We start from the raw sequence: 15,656 nt of genomic DNA, 5'->3' as shown, positions 1-15,656 counted from the left end.
CATCTAGCTGAGCATCCCCTCTGCAAAGAAGTTCAAAAGAGAGCAGAGGAATTTAGAGACTGACGGAGCTCCAAGACCAACCTAACTGCTGCTTTTCCGTTATTATTAACCTCTGGAATTTAGGTCAATTTTTAATCATTAAAGGTTAATGTCTATTTGGTGGCAAAGTTTAAATTCCTCAGCCTGGCATTCAAGGCCCTATGCAACATGGAACCCAGCTATCTTTAGAACATATTCGATTCAGCAAATATTTATTGAATGCAAGTCTGTATGAGGCTTTGCACTGGGCTTGGTGGAGAACACAAAGACAAGAAATGTGATACCTCTCTCCTGGAGCTTCCTGTGTGCTTCATTGTCTCTGTGTCTGTCTGGATTTTTCTCTCAGCTGAATGCTCTTCCCCTTCTCTTGGCTTATCTAATTCTAGGCTTATTTCCAGTCATACTTCTATCAGTGCCTTCTAGAATTGCTGCTGTCCTCAAAGCACTGCAGCTTCTTCTTTCTTTTCTGTTTCTCTAATGATGTCCATGAACATATTGCTTTGCTTCCTATGTATGCTAACATTATAATTCAAGCTGTGTTACTAACTCTTGGACAATAAAATGTAGTCCTAATTTTTTACAATCTTTTTTTCCCACGACGATAAAAGTATTGTGTATATAAAAAATAAACATCAAATTATATCTGGTTGAACATGTGGGTAAAACTCAAGATTGTGAGGCCCTGAGTTTAGACAGATCCTGGTTGGAAAGACTTGGTTCCGAGCACTGGAGATTTCATTCACAGAGAACCACCTCTAAAAAGTTTAAAAATAGACAACAAATAATAGGTGAAAGCAGACTGGGATAGACAAGGAATCTAGAAGAAGAAAAAAGTGAAACATGAGAATATCTTGGTTAAAGAACAAAAGATAGGGAGCCAAACAGAAAATAAGGGAAGGCTGCATAGATATTGGCTATTTGGAACAAATTAGTTTTCAAAACTTAATAAAAGGAAAGGGCCAAGTAGGCAAAAAAGTTGGTCTCAAATCCAATCTTGACCTGAAGCAGAGAGAATTTAGAGAGCATTCAGAATTGGCCTAATATTCTTCAAATCCCACCAGCCTCAGATTAGGCTGAATTCTACAGCCTGCATGTGGAAAACCAAGTGGCTCTTGCTGCCAGGAGAGGATTCTGGGAAAGAGACCTAGGCAAAGTTCACATTCTAAGTGTCAGTCCAAACATGGTAGACAGACTTCTATCAACCAGAGTTTATTCTAATGTGCTGATTTATGTGAAACAGACATACATACTGCTGAGGAAGCAAAGACTAATTTTGTAGTCCCACTGGGAACATATGCTAGCTGTTCTTAAGAGTCTAATTTCCATGGTAGATGGTATTAATCTTTGTCACTCAGTGGCTGTAGGGTTGGGAATCACTTTTGTGTGATTCAGTAATGGCACAGGCAGGCATTTCTCCCTCAGGGCATAGATACTTCATTAGAAAAGTAGATCATTTTTGGATTACACTACGGCCATTGACACCTCATTAGAAAACGCAACCCAATGAGAAACCAGCTACTGGGCAGGGCTGGGTTCCTTACTAAAAGGAGGCTGGGTCTTTGATTGGGCTTTCACACTGAAATAACTATGAGAGCAGGTTGAGTTCCCTTTATGGAGTATTAGGGGGATGGAGTTATTCAAGAATCTTGACATTTCACTCTGTTGCCCCATCAGGACTATCCATCACTTGGAGAGTTCAATGGAAATTGTTTTCTACCAACATTAAAAGTTATTTGGGAGCTTTTAAGACACAGCAAATATATTTCTTTAAGAGAAGTTTATTTGCTTGTTTAAGAGCGCTGCACTTTATATATAGTGCTGATATAAACTGGTGCACAGGATCCTCTAAAACTGTTTATATCCACAGTAAAATACATTTTTGTGATACTCATACAACAGAGTTAGTCCAGAGCCAAGGGCTTCATGAACTCTGCTTATCTCCTATCCACCTAGCCTGTGTGGCTGTTACTCATTTTCACCATGTCTTGGGCCTCCCTTACTACCCATTCTAGCCTCAGTCTCAACCTGCTGGTTCTGCAGAGACTCCTTTGCCTATTTTCTTCTGTGAGATGCCTAGAAATGCAATTTTAGATAGCCATGGAAGGCTGGATCCATATCCCTGTCACACAGCTCTGGCTAATGCTCCCTGTGATTTACTGGGGACTTTTCTTTTACTATGTATTCTTCCTCAGCTTTTATTCCTGATATATGCCCTAGTAGTTGTATATCTTCTTGGTCAAAGCGTGTCCTCTCTGGTATATTTCTACAATAACTGCATTTTTTTAGAAGACTACATGAGGTCCCTAATTGATACTTGCTAAATTCTAGTTGCCTTCAAGGTCAATGAGTTCAATTATATGAATTAGAGTTAAAAAAATATATCAACTAGGAAACATCTATATCAATTTCCTCACCCATACATGAGAAAATTGAGGAAAAGGAAATGCCTTGCCTAGGATGGAACAACTAGAATTCAAGTCTTCTAGTTCTTGAGAAAATATCTGAAGGAGCAAAGGGATAGATGTTACAAGGAAATAAGAGACAAGTTTGACCATAAATTTGACCAACAAAGACCTAAGAGAATTAGAAAAAGCATCTGTAGAAGAAATAGGGTTCTTGTCATTAGACTACTGGAGACATTTGAACAGAAGTGAAGTGACCACTTGTCAGAGATATGAGAAGGGATTTCTTAACTAGAATTGCAGATTTCATGACCTCTCTTCTTTATTCCAAATTGGAGAATCTAAGTGTTGCAATGTGAAGCACTATATTCTGGTGGGCTTGACTTAATGACCTTTACATTCCAAAGTACAAGCAGTTATAGAGTTTAAATCCCACCCAGATTAGGCTGCAGTTTGCCTCTGCTGCCTTGAATGAGTCATGAGTCATGGAATCAATCTTCCTTTTCCATCAGGAGTAAAAATCCAGGGAGGGGAAGAGAAATGAGAAAAGCTTCAAAGATTTTTTTCTAAGAGTATGGATCAAAGGAGAAGCAGGATATTCAAGAAAGGACATGTGTATTACGAGTGGTGCATTTTGAAGGAAAAAGAGAAAACATTGCAGTCTCTGCTCTTTGTCCATAAACAGAAAGCTTAAACTGACAATAATAAAACTACCCTGATATAGAACTTAGAAGCAATCAGAGACTCCCATAAGAAGGGGGGAGGGGGAGAAGTGTAAGAAGTTTTCAGAAGGGTAATGCCCTCTTGGCTGGAATCTAATTTGCAAATTCAATGAAAATATGTAAAAGACTTCTAAATAAACTTGAGAGCAACAGTCATAAACAGGAGCATCCATGTTGCACATATCCATTTCCATTCAAATAAATGTAAGATTTTAATATGTGGAGGATGGTATGTTGTATCCAATTCTAATTCAGGGTCCAAAGTTATCCAGAGATACAGAGCTCATCCCTAAATAATAGGCTTATATTTCACTACTCCTCACATCAAAATGAGGTACAGCCTTCCTCAGGCTGGGACACAATAAGTGAATATGAAAATTTAAGAAGATTTTAGAAGAATGTTTTCTTACCCAAACCCTACTACAAAACCATATGAAACCCTAGGTTTAAAAGAGAAACCTCTAGTAGAAGAGCTATCGGGAGAGAAAACATATTCTTTTAAATATATTCTTTTAAAAAGCTAAGTCACAACTACTGTTGCTGGGGAAGGAAAGGAAAGGAGGAGTGGAGAAGCTTCCATCTCTGAAAGATAATTGGGAAATACTACTGGAGAGGTGTTCTGATTAATAAACAGTAAAGCTCCAAGAACATGAAAACTCAAATCAACAAGTAGCACAAATAAGTTCTCTAAGGTATTGCTCTCTTATTTCTTTGAAAGAAACAAATGGAACCTATTGTGAATAGATCAACTTTTCATATAAGAACTACACCCAGTGTTTTTTGAAGACTCTAATAGCAATCATGGATTTGGAAGAGAACTTAGAGATAATCAAATCCAACATGACTCTTAAAGAGATAAAGAACTTAAGTCCGGAGGCATTAGTCATTTGTTTTCAGTCATTTAGCAAAGGAACTTTAATCCAAATCTCCCCCAAACCAGGCCAGAACCCTTTCTACTACACTGTGCAACCTTGAAATTGGGAGAGTCGGGATAAGAATTGTAGTCTTGCCCAAGCAGAACAAGGAAAAGAGAAATGCCACAAAGAAAGTCAACAAAAAGTTCAACAGCTGTTCATCATTCTTAATACACAGTGACAGACTCAACTAATCAAGTCCTGTCCTCTTACATGTCCTATGTGGAAGCAAACAGATTGTGTATACTCAATACATATTAAGCCTTCAACCACTTCAAAGTATAACAAGACCTTAAACATGTTTCCTAAGTCTCCAGAACCAATGAGTTTGAGGCTTTATAAATATCATGGTGAACAAGAAATGCTGTCTTGTCACATTCAAGCCAAATAACAGCTGGACTTTAAAAATAAAATTTTGAAGGCATTTGCCTTTTATATTTTTAATTTCTGTTTTCCTTGCTTATGGTTTTGTCATTCGATTTTGATGAGTGGTTAATACACAGGCACAGCTGCCTCTTTTGGTGACCTTTTCTTCACTGACTCTATGCCCAGGGCTATGAAGAAGGTCTACAAATTGCTTACTAAGTGATATTGTCATTTTCATGACTGGGAAACATCTTCCTGGGAAGCCAGATCAAACAGGGCCTCATTTTCTGGACTGACTTAATTTAGTCACTTCAGAAGCTAGATAGGAGGGTGGTGGAGGAATAGAGTGAGGGCATAACCCCTTATGCTATTCCAAAGCTGGAGGGAGTTTGATTACACAAGGATGAAGGAAGGGGACCTCCTGAGCTAGAGACACAGAACTCACCTGCTACCTCAGCTTCCCTAAGGAGCTCTTACTCTGAGTTCTCTGTAGAGTGCAATGAAGTCCTGCTCTTCTTGGTAATTTCTCTCAATAATAATGTTATAGGTATGTACATATTTCCCTTTTAATTTTCTGTCTTCCCTCACTAGTCCATGAGATTCAAGAGGTCAGGGACGTATCTATTTTGCTTCCCATGGTTTATCCAGGATTTACTTCAGGGACCTACACACTATAGGCACTCAGAAATGTTGGTTGGTTGCTTTGCAGGACCACAGACTTGTGAAGGAGCAAAATATATTTTTCATTATTCTGATTCTTCAGTTCCTTATGAGTTTTCTGACTAAGGGAAAGAGGAAGGAGAAAAGTAGACAAAGTATTATGTGTACCTGTTATCTACTCTGACTTTAGTATGAACTGCAACTCCAGCAGGCTTTGCAATCAGCTCTCACTTGAACAGATGCCAGGAAACAGCCTGAAGTCAGCAGAAGGCTGCTCCCCCTCCCAGCAGTCCTCACAAAAGCACCACACTTCTGTCCATATTAGAGCAGGTAACTTGACTCCATTCATGAACTCATAGTCCCCCAAAAGCACATGAGGTCTCAATGGCAACTCTGGGCAAGCTTCTGAAGGGAGGTTTTCACACGCTTCTTAAGCTCCTGGGCCACTACAGCCCTTCTACTGTTACACCTCAGCAGGCCCTGCTGCTGTGTGTGACGGAGTAACATGAGAGCTGCCTACAGCATGACCTGCTATATTTAGGGAGAGGAAATGGGCCATACTGAGGAAGGTCACAAGGAGTTTGTTCAGAAAAACGAAGCACTGGCATATTTATCAGTGCACCTAGTACACATAATGGCAGGCTGAAATTTGAGCCTGGCATCAGATCTCAGCTCTATCCTTACTAGCTATATGACTACACCAAGTTACTTAATCACTCTCAGCCTCAATGTTCTCACCTATAAAATGGAAAAATAATAATGCCTTTTTTGTGGAGTGTACAAAAATTAAATGAGAAAGTGTGTATTTAAAAAACATTCTCTGGCATGCGAGTGCTTGATAAATGTTTGCTTAAAAAAAGTAATTAGAAAAATCGGTTTGGATCTAGACAATCTGGGTGTTGAATGGAATTTCCACTGATATTTTTACAAAATATGTTTCTCTACAGTTCAGTTTTAATTTTTTTCTCTTATAATAGTTAATAACTTCATGATTATTAATTTGCCAAGCACAAAATATCAACTTGATTATCAACATTACAGAAAGGCAACTGACTATATTTTTAGCCAGTATACAATTAATTAGGAAACCAATTGAAAAAGGGTGAATGGTAGATTAAGTTCATTAAAGTAAGGGTAAGGTAGTGGAACTCTATAACTCCTAGTCTGTAGCTACACTAAGTACTCCAAGGTGATAAAAATATTTATTTCTTATATATGCTTAAATATTTAAAGGCTCCACAGTATGATCTTCCAACAAGATTAAAATGAGACAGGCCTGAAACACTTCTTTGAATACTTTCAGGCCAGCTACCATGTCTGTGATGCAGTCAGTTGGTTAACTATGCAAGTCCCATCATTTGGACTCCATGACACCCTACACAGAGGAAGCTCAACCCTCACCTATAAAACACCTGCACCTTCTGAAGGACCATGAAAACATCATGTGCTCTTGAAACATACTCTTCAAGGAGGACAAGTATAGCTCTAGTTTTGAGTCCTTACCCCAATTCCTACTCATCTTTCTCTCCCTTCCTTTCTTTTCCTTTCTTTTTGTTCCCCAATACCCTCCCTGCAGCACACACACTCCAATCAGAATTTATTTTAACACCTTGCCCTCAGGAATATCATCAAACATTAGCCTCTTCTACTGGTATGAAAAACCTGCCTTCTGGAAACTCTCTAAAGTGCTTCCTAATGTCTCTTAGTGCTTGTGCCAGGGATTTCTAACTGCCTGGGAAGGCCCGATTCAGATGCTGCTGTGAAATGTCTTCATGTATTTTCAAGGGATTAGGGTCCTGGAAGAAATCCTGCCAGTAAAAGGGATACTAGTAAGATTCTTCCCCTCAAGCTAAAAAAGGATTTTAGCAGGGACCCAAGATGGGTGAAGTATCGCGTTACTCTGAAGAGAACAAATTAATCTTCCTTGACTGGTGGGACAGATTCTGCCAAAGAAACAGCTAACGGGAAAACCAGTCCCAACTCTGTGATGACACAGTAAATAACCAGGCAACATTACTACCGAAGTGCTGACCTAACCTATAAATTGTACCCGGCCTCCAGGGAGCAATTTCTGCTGATGTGCTGCTTGTGCATTTAAGACAAACAAACAAAAAAGGAAGAAAGGCGGACAGGCATCGATGGTGCTGTAGGTAAACATTCTCAGAAGGTGGCTCTTTCCACCCAGACTTTCAGCAGACTTCAGTGATGGTTAGTGCCTTCAGTGATGGTTAGTGAATGGTACAGGCTGGGCCATTCCTAAACAACTGAAAAGTTTGTGCCAAATTTGCTACAAACCAATATTTAGTCCCCCAAATGGTTTGACTGCACTAGGAATTACTTGATTTGGAACTAAGAGAAAAAAGAGAAATACAACTCCTCCTTTGTTTCTTCTTTTTCTCCCCCACTTCCTTAACAAGAATGCACTGGCGTGGATGAAACACAGAAGGCTGTTGTTCATTAGAATGTAGAGGGTCTTTTTATTTTAAAATGGTAAAATGGCATCTGGGAGTACTTTGATTGCTATATGTTCAGTAATATCGGATCTAGCAGCTTCTCAAAGTCCTCAACTATAATGTATACTGAAGACCAACATTTCTTCTCTTTGCCACAAATCTAGCTGGTGACTGACTCCCAAGAAAGGCCATGAAAATCTTACATCCTCCTCAGACATCTTAAGAAACACACAGAGCCGCAGAAAAGAGCTACAGAAAAGATACTCACCCTCTGCATCTTCTGGCCGAGTAAGGTCGATGACACCTGGGCCCAGCTTTCCATCTTCATTTGATTTTCCTGTTAACTGGGGCCCCAAATTCTCAAAGCGCGTTCTTTCCTAGAGGAAAGAATAATCAGAGGTTTATTCTAGCTTCCAAAGCAGCCACTTTTTTCCTTCCAGTTTCTATCTTTCGAAATAGGTAGAACTTGGATTTGCAAACATGGTTTCTGATCCATTTGAGTTCTGAAAAATCTTTCAGGAACCTTCTTGTAATGCCTGATGTGGCACTGAGAGCAGTGACAGCATCTAAACCATAATACCTTTAAGGAAAGTAAACCTGAAATGGGAACCTGCCAGAGCTGCTCTGCACATCTCTTCTGTATTGGATTTGTTCCCATAATCTAAAAGGAATGCAATTGAGAGAGTTGAGATACATGTTCAAAAACTTGAAAGAGCAGTTCTTATTAAAATACACTGCTACATTTAATGGGAGAGGAATTTTCCCACTTATAGATCATACTTTGCATTGGTGTTCCTGGGGAAATTCAAATTAGAATTTTATGCACCAGATTTCAAAAACCAATCTCTCAAAGCAGGTAGACTAGAAGATGGCATTGAGACTATTGTTTTGCCTATGAGTTTCACCTGTGACTTCCTGAGAACTGAAAAGATGTCACACCTAGCCTGTCAGGAAGCCAGGTAAGTTAAATACCCTGCCCCTTTAGGCCAGAGGAGCTTTGCATGTTCACCCGTTTTCTAGGATCAAGAGTCTGACAAAGCATCACAGCGAACAGAGCTCTACAGCTCTCTGGATCAGTGGCAGAGGGCTCATTGACCATCATTAATATGGTGTTCTTGTCTGCAGAAACCCAGCACGTGTCCCCCCTCTCGCCTCCTTTCTACTCTCCAGACTCAAACTTGGCTTTGTGTTATGCTTATGAATGAATGAAACCTTGTTGTTCATTACTATGAAACAATATTAAATGTCATGTCAGCTTGAATTTACAGACATGAAATAGCAGCTTCCAGCTCCGGGAATGGTTTCTGCATGTTATACTTAATGCATTATGCAGCAGTAGAGTGCTGATTGCTGTTCAGTCTATTGTTCAATGACCTAGTTCTGTACTGAGCATGTTCGGCATTAGATGGAAACACTCTGAGTGTTCTCTTCTCTAAGATGTTTAGAAACTTGGAAATATTCTTAAAGAGCAAACATACAATTACTTGATAGAGGCTGTGCCTCATTTGTACAGTCTCACTACATTTGTGCTTTCTAATATGATTATTTTTGAATATCATTATATTTCTATAATTAATTCCCATCAGTCAAATTGTGCAGGAAGTCTTCCAGTTCCCCTTCATCATGGAATTTGTTGAAATCCGTGTTGGAGGAAAACACAGCATAAACCTTGCCTTAATCTAGCACCATTTCCATGAAAGATTTGCAACAAAAATTATAATCATGAATTTCTTGAACTGGGTAATGGTAACTTGTTTTAATAGCAATATGTGGGGAAACCTCTGAAAATACAACACTTTTTTAAAAAGACAGAATGAAAATAAAAACCAAATCAAGTACAGTTCCCTAATATCTTCTTATGTGAAAACACTGTTGCCCAAGAACAAATTAACCCAGATGCAGGACACAACAGAAAGCAACCACAAGCCATGTGGGAGTTTCACACATTGTCAGGGGGAGGACAGCTGCTTTTAATCAGCCAATTCCTATTTTTGAGTAGCACTTCCAGTTGTCATGATGTAAAGAAAAAGAATTAAAGTGAAGATGAGTAGTATCAGGGAAAGCAAAATATTCAACCTTTGTTTTATCACATTGTTTCGCATTTGAGATATTTGCATGTGAATGCTTTCCCTATGTTAAATGCAAAAGGAGTTTTGATGTGACACCTGCAATCTTCTTGGAAGAGCAACCTTTAACTGTATTTTTATGGGGGGAAAAACAACTTTCTCTGAAAATCAACAGACCGTGCTACCTATCAATATGCATATTTCAAGTATCTTTCTAGTCATTCATTCTCTTTGATTTTACCAGAAAATATTCTCAGTAAAAAAAAATAAAATAAATAAAGTTCCTGAAAGAATATCAATATTTTGACAAGGAAGGAGAAGAGGGAAAATTACATGCCATGGTTTGTAAAATCCTAAGACAACAAAGCTTACATGATGATAATATCTTTTCTTTTATAAAAATGAAGTGCACTCACAATTCAGTAGTATCAGCTTGTTTTTAATCATAACAAAAAACATCCAGAACATTCAACAACACATTCACAGTGTCTTTGAAGTCATACATTTTTCTGACTTCATTGAAAAAAATTCTTTTGCAAAGATACTTTCCCTATAAAATATCAATATTTTGACAGCATAGAAGACAAGGAAGAATATTCCATGAAAAACTTGTTAAATAGACAGAAAATAAATCAATGATAAAAATTGTTTAGGGCACTGGGTTGCATTTTAAATTTGATAATATTAAGCACTGTGTTTGAGATTAAAGCAGGACTCTGCAAAGCCATGCCCTTTCATATAAATTCCCACCTCGTCTCCCAGAAGATTTTCTTCTTTTCTTCAAAGAATAGCTCAGAATATTTATTTTCCAGCCACATAACCATACGATAAGAGGGCCTGATGTCTACAAGTTAGGTCTGGGCAGCTGAGCTAAGCAAAATTTTACCAATGAGGATGAACACAAGCCTAGTAAATACAGGATGTGAACATGAACAGAGAGATACTTTAGTTCCAAGAAGTTTAAACTTCTGACCATTACATGCCAATGGGTACGCCCCTATATGGAACAAATATAGGCAGTGGGTGGCAAGTTCTTAAGTCCAAATTTCTGCCACACATTTGAACCAGCCCTCACAAGGTACATAGCTCCCAAGTAGGATATTTTGGAGACATAATAAAAATATCTCAATGCTAATTTAATCCCGATACCCCACTTCCCCATCTTCATGTTGACAGTGAAATGTACATTTTACATGCAGCAATGTGATAAGACACTTACTTATGCATTGTCAGTCACAAACATGCAGTCAACATAAAAGTTATTGAAAAAATTAAAGTCAGCTCTGCCGTGTTGTTGGACTGTTGGCTCTCTAAGTGCTTTGAAATTATGATGTATGAGGTAGATGTTGCATATTAAATAAAGATATTTAAATGATAAAGCCCCCTTTAGTGAGAGCTGATGAATGTTAAATGTTACAAGCCACAAGATGGTAGCATCCATCATCTTCACATATTATCAGAGTCAATGACGGGGCAGCTTCACTGATGACAGATAGACTACTGCATTATTATCCCTTATTTCCAGAGTCACTGAACAAACCATTCAACTCCTCAGGCATTATTTTTAACTTTGCATTAAATTAGCAACTTTTCCCTCCCTACCATGGCAAGATTGATCAATTATGTCTTTGCATCAGTGGAGAGAGAGAATGGATTTGGGGTAACTAAAAGACCAGAGGTTTGTTTTCATAGAGGGAAAAAAAAAATCTACTTCCTCTTACTTGCAACAAATGTAAAATTGTGATCCGGGGAAAGAACAGCAATGAAACAGTAAGCACACAATAATGGCTTTTCTTTGCACTTAGATAAAAGCTGAATTTTTGATGTGCACAGTATATTTTAATAAAATTTTATATACTATGTTTTATACACTTATTGGCTATTCCATAATAATGTGTGTGCTAACAGTAAAATTGCTCTTAAATTTATGTGTGTTATTTATACGTTCCCACGTAACAATGCTTTTTGTTGTAAAAAATATTCTGTTTATTAATGTAACTTTACAACCACTGCATCCAAGATCCGTGGTAAATTAATGACATTTTTATTATTTTATAGTGTCATTAAATTTTTACTGATCACTCCATCAAACAGAGGCAGTAAAGGCCATAATGTAAACTGGGACACTTAGATCAGGCAGCAGGAAGACATTCCATATAGTCTGAAGAAAACTGCTAGCAATAAATGATATTTATACCATCTTTAAGCATGTGAGAATACTTGGATAAGTTTGGCAAAACTGTTTCAGTAGTGGAGTGGATTGTGTACTTAAATAACAGTTTGCTTGCCAGCCAGACAAGCCTTTTTCAAACCATATGCAAGATGACTGATTGCGGCCATCGCCTAAAAAACAACACACCAACATAATAATGTGCCGGGCACCTTTCCTCTGGATTTACCAAAACTGACCAGCCTATACCCTGCCACAAATTCTGTAAACAGGGTCCCTTTTTCTATAATCTGAAAGGGAAAATGGCACATGCTGAGAGAAGCTTTTTGTTTGTTGCTTTGCAAATATATTTCATTTAAGTACATATATCTAGACAATGATGGGATATATTTTATGCCAATGGCCCAAATGAGAAGCACTGTACCAACCAATCTTTATTCAAAAGCTTATTTCTAAGGAATTTCTGAATATGGGGTCATTCATAGCAGCCACACAACAAATGATCAGGGGGTCATTAGTTATATTGTTGTTAAAATGAGTAAAAAATAATCATCTTGTATTATTTTCTTATGTAAAATACATTATAATTAGGATGCTCTCTACATTGCCTTGCCTCTCTTAAATAAACTTAAATGTATGTTATTAACTAATTGCCAGATATTCTATTTATATAGATAGAAGACATTAAAACCAAAATTCTACACTCATATAATCATGGATTTAGTAGTACCTATCTTCTAACATGGAGAATCTAGTATGATTCTTTTTAAGTAAACAAGATTTTATTGTTACATACCTAAATACACATTTAAATATTAAAGACTTTCCCAAAACTTCCAATTTGTAATAAGGAATTTTGTAGGAAAGATTAATACTGAAATCCCATCACATTTTTTGTGAACTCCTGAAGCAGAATTTTTGAGAAATAAAAAATATGTGTATCATGAATAGAAATTCTGTAAGGCCACCACAGATAGTGTTTTCAGATAGTGTCTATCCTCAAAGTTTCAACTCTATCTAAGTTATTGAGTGCTTGCTGAATGAAGTCTTATTATTTTCATACCAGCTCCAAACTTCAATCTTTCTGGACATCTGATTGCTACTTGTATATTTTAGTAGATCTATGACCCAAGAAAATGCTTTCCTAAATTAAAAGTAAAGACTTCCCTGCAAAAGCAGCATTCCCCTTATCCAGTTTCCTTCCTGTCCTGTGTTTATGTCAACGCCAACTGGCCAGCACAATTGCCTCACTACTTTCCTTGTCCTTCTCTGTCTAGTCAATCATCCAGGGTTGCTGATTTTCCTTCTAATAGAGCTCTTGCTGTGGTCCCTCCCCTTGACACCTTTCTGTCATCTCTAACTACCTGAGCGCTTTCCAGTCTACATACCAAACTCATGGCTGCATTTTCCTCTGATCTGCCTGCACTGTCCTCCCCAGTTGATCTCCTCACACACCTTCCTTATATTCTTCTACTTCATGTCTCTAATTCAGAACTTTTCAGACCTTCTTATTTGCTATTGCATTTCAGCTACCCCCCAGCTTTTAAGATACTATGTTAACAAATTAGAGATTAATTTAAGATACTATATTAACAAATTGGCTCATGTACACTGCCAAGTCTACCCTAGCAATACCAAAAGATTTTACAAGCCAGGGACTATATCTTAGACCTTTTTTTTAAAAAAATATATTTTACACAGTGTTTAGTATTAGTGTCAATAAATACTTGCAAGTTTATATAAGGCCACATAATTTATTTACCTACAAAAATAAAAAATACACTGTATAAGAGAGAGCCCCAAAGGATCAAAAACTACTAATTCTGTAATTTTTAATGGTTATAAAAGACATGTTTAGACTCAACACTCCACACTGTATTGGTCATATATCTAAGCAATAATAATCAGAAAAAGGAAATCCAGAAAAACACCTTAAATATTTTACAAGAGAGAGAAATAACTTTAAAAGACTGCAATAGAAAAATGCATTTGATTATATGACTTAATGTGAATTCTAACTTGGAATTTCTGCAGGTAAATACTTGCATCTTTGCTTAAGTCTTTGAGAAACACTAGTTAAAGGAGACATCACGTACCATAAAGGCATGGTAGATTAATACTGAATTTAATACTGTTTATAAAACAGTATCTATTTCCAAGTAAAAAGTTTTGTTTTGTTTTGTTTGTATTGTTTTGAAAGCAGGACAATGACACATGATTTGACCAATACTCTGTCTTTTACTCTGAATGACATGCTCTAATTCCTTGATTTTGCCATGATGTGATTCTCATGAGATGTTACTTAACCACATGTTTGGTTTCCTTTTTATTGCCTCAACAAACTGTCACTTTATCATCCTTTATTTTATATTCTTTATTTTACACTTAATAATTTAATGAAGGATCAAAAACTGTAGGCTTTATGTTGGAAAGCAACCACATCTGCTTTTTAAAAGGTGATTCTTTTTGGAGGAAGGTATTTTAGAGGCACTGGAATTTACTTTCATAGTGACATTTTGATGGTTTCAGAGTCAGTAATCATGATAATAAAGACTCTGGCTGGGAGAAATGAAGTTCATTATTGAATCTCATTGTTAAATAACATTTTGTCAGCCCAAACTATTAATTTGTCTGGCTCTTAATACATCCTTAACACTAAAATTGTGCTAGGACTCATGATGTAGCTAAGGGCTGAATTTTCCAACAGTGTTTTGCCCACAGAGCACAAATGCACCTTTCAACTAGTGGTCGGCTAGGGTGCCACTTACAGATCAGCTGCTGGTACAAAGGTCTTTCCAACGAGTATTTTTACCTCACACCAATGATTCAAGGAAAATACTACTCTTGCTATTAATTTTATAAGGAAAAAATGTGAGGCTCAAAAAAGTTTCTGTATTTTTATTTAAGTCATTTAAACAAAATTTGGGTAGGTATTTGTGCTGAGGTGAATTGAGAATCATAACCCTACAACTTACTTACCATGTGATCTCTCTGAGCCCATTCCCTCATTCATAAAATGGGATAGAAAATGCTCATGCTACAGGGTTGTTAATGATTAAATGAGAGATTGCGTGTGTGAGTGCCTTGCAAAAAAAAAAAAAAAAGCAATTCCTAAAATATCCACTTCTGCTAAATATATTATTTAGTATTTACTAAATGTTTCAAAGCTAAACACTAATGAAGATAGTGTCCTGATCCAAAGGCCAATATCCATTTTCCTGCCAAATGGAACTATATAATCAAAGATGTATTCTTTTAGTCTTAGCTGCTAAGGATCTCACAACTAAATTCAGATCTCAACCCTACTAACCATGTAGTAGCTGGATCTTTGTTATTGTCTACTTTTTTGGCCCTCAAAGGTTCCCCACCCACTGCATGGTAAGAAACAAGCTTGTACGGATAGCTTGTATGACCTTTAATGATATGGTTCCTGCTCCTCTTACCAGCTTCATGTTTGACTCATTCCAGTTTATATTCCCTATTCTGATAAAATGGAACTTCTTGAAGTTTCCTAAATGTGATATTCCACAGCTCTGTGTATTTCCATTTACAATTCTTTCCTCCCAGAATGCTTTGCCCTTTCTGATTCATCACAACTAATCCTTTTAAAGCTCCATTAAAGCATTTTTTCTCAACAAAATCTTTTGTTGACTTCCTTTCACCAGTCCCAGGTAGAACCTCTCACTCCCTTCTTTTGTCCCAGCATCATATTACACTTATTAACAAGTATATTATAATTATTTATTTATATTTCTGTTTATATGGCTCCTTGATTTGTTCTGAAATGGCAATGTCCATATCTTATTATCTTCACATCATAAGTGCCTCTCATGAGGTATTTTAGGCAGTCAGAAGATAAATCCT

General features: G+C 37.2%; 1 protein-coding gene across 21 annotated transcripts in view; it reads right to left on the bottom strand.

Moving 5' to 3' along the window:
• The window catches only part of Sox6 (SRY-box transcription factor 6), a 570,577-nt gene that overhangs the window by 33,966 nt on the left and 520,955 nt on the right, over nt 1–15,656 (bottom strand). For all 21 annotated transcript variants that reach the window (XM_077798166.1, XM_026399004.2, XM_077798165.1 and 18 more), the window contains one exon: nt 7,825–7,933. In XM_077798166.1, the coding sequence (XP_077654292.1) occupies nt 7,825–7,933 (109 nt within the window). The remainder of the gene's footprint in view (nt 1–7,824; nt 7,934–15,656) is intronic.

The sequence above is a fragment of the Urocitellus parryii genome, chromosome 4 (assembly GCF_045843805.1).
Source record: "Urocitellus parryii isolate mUroPar1 chromosome 4, mUroPar1.hap1, whole genome shotgun sequence".
NCBI classification, from domain to species: Eukaryota; Metazoa; Chordata; class Mammalia; order Rodentia; family Sciuridae; genus Urocitellus; species Urocitellus parryii.
The sequence above is the reverse complement of the archived record's forward strand: the minus strand, read 5'-3'. Positions and strand labels throughout refer to the sequence as shown.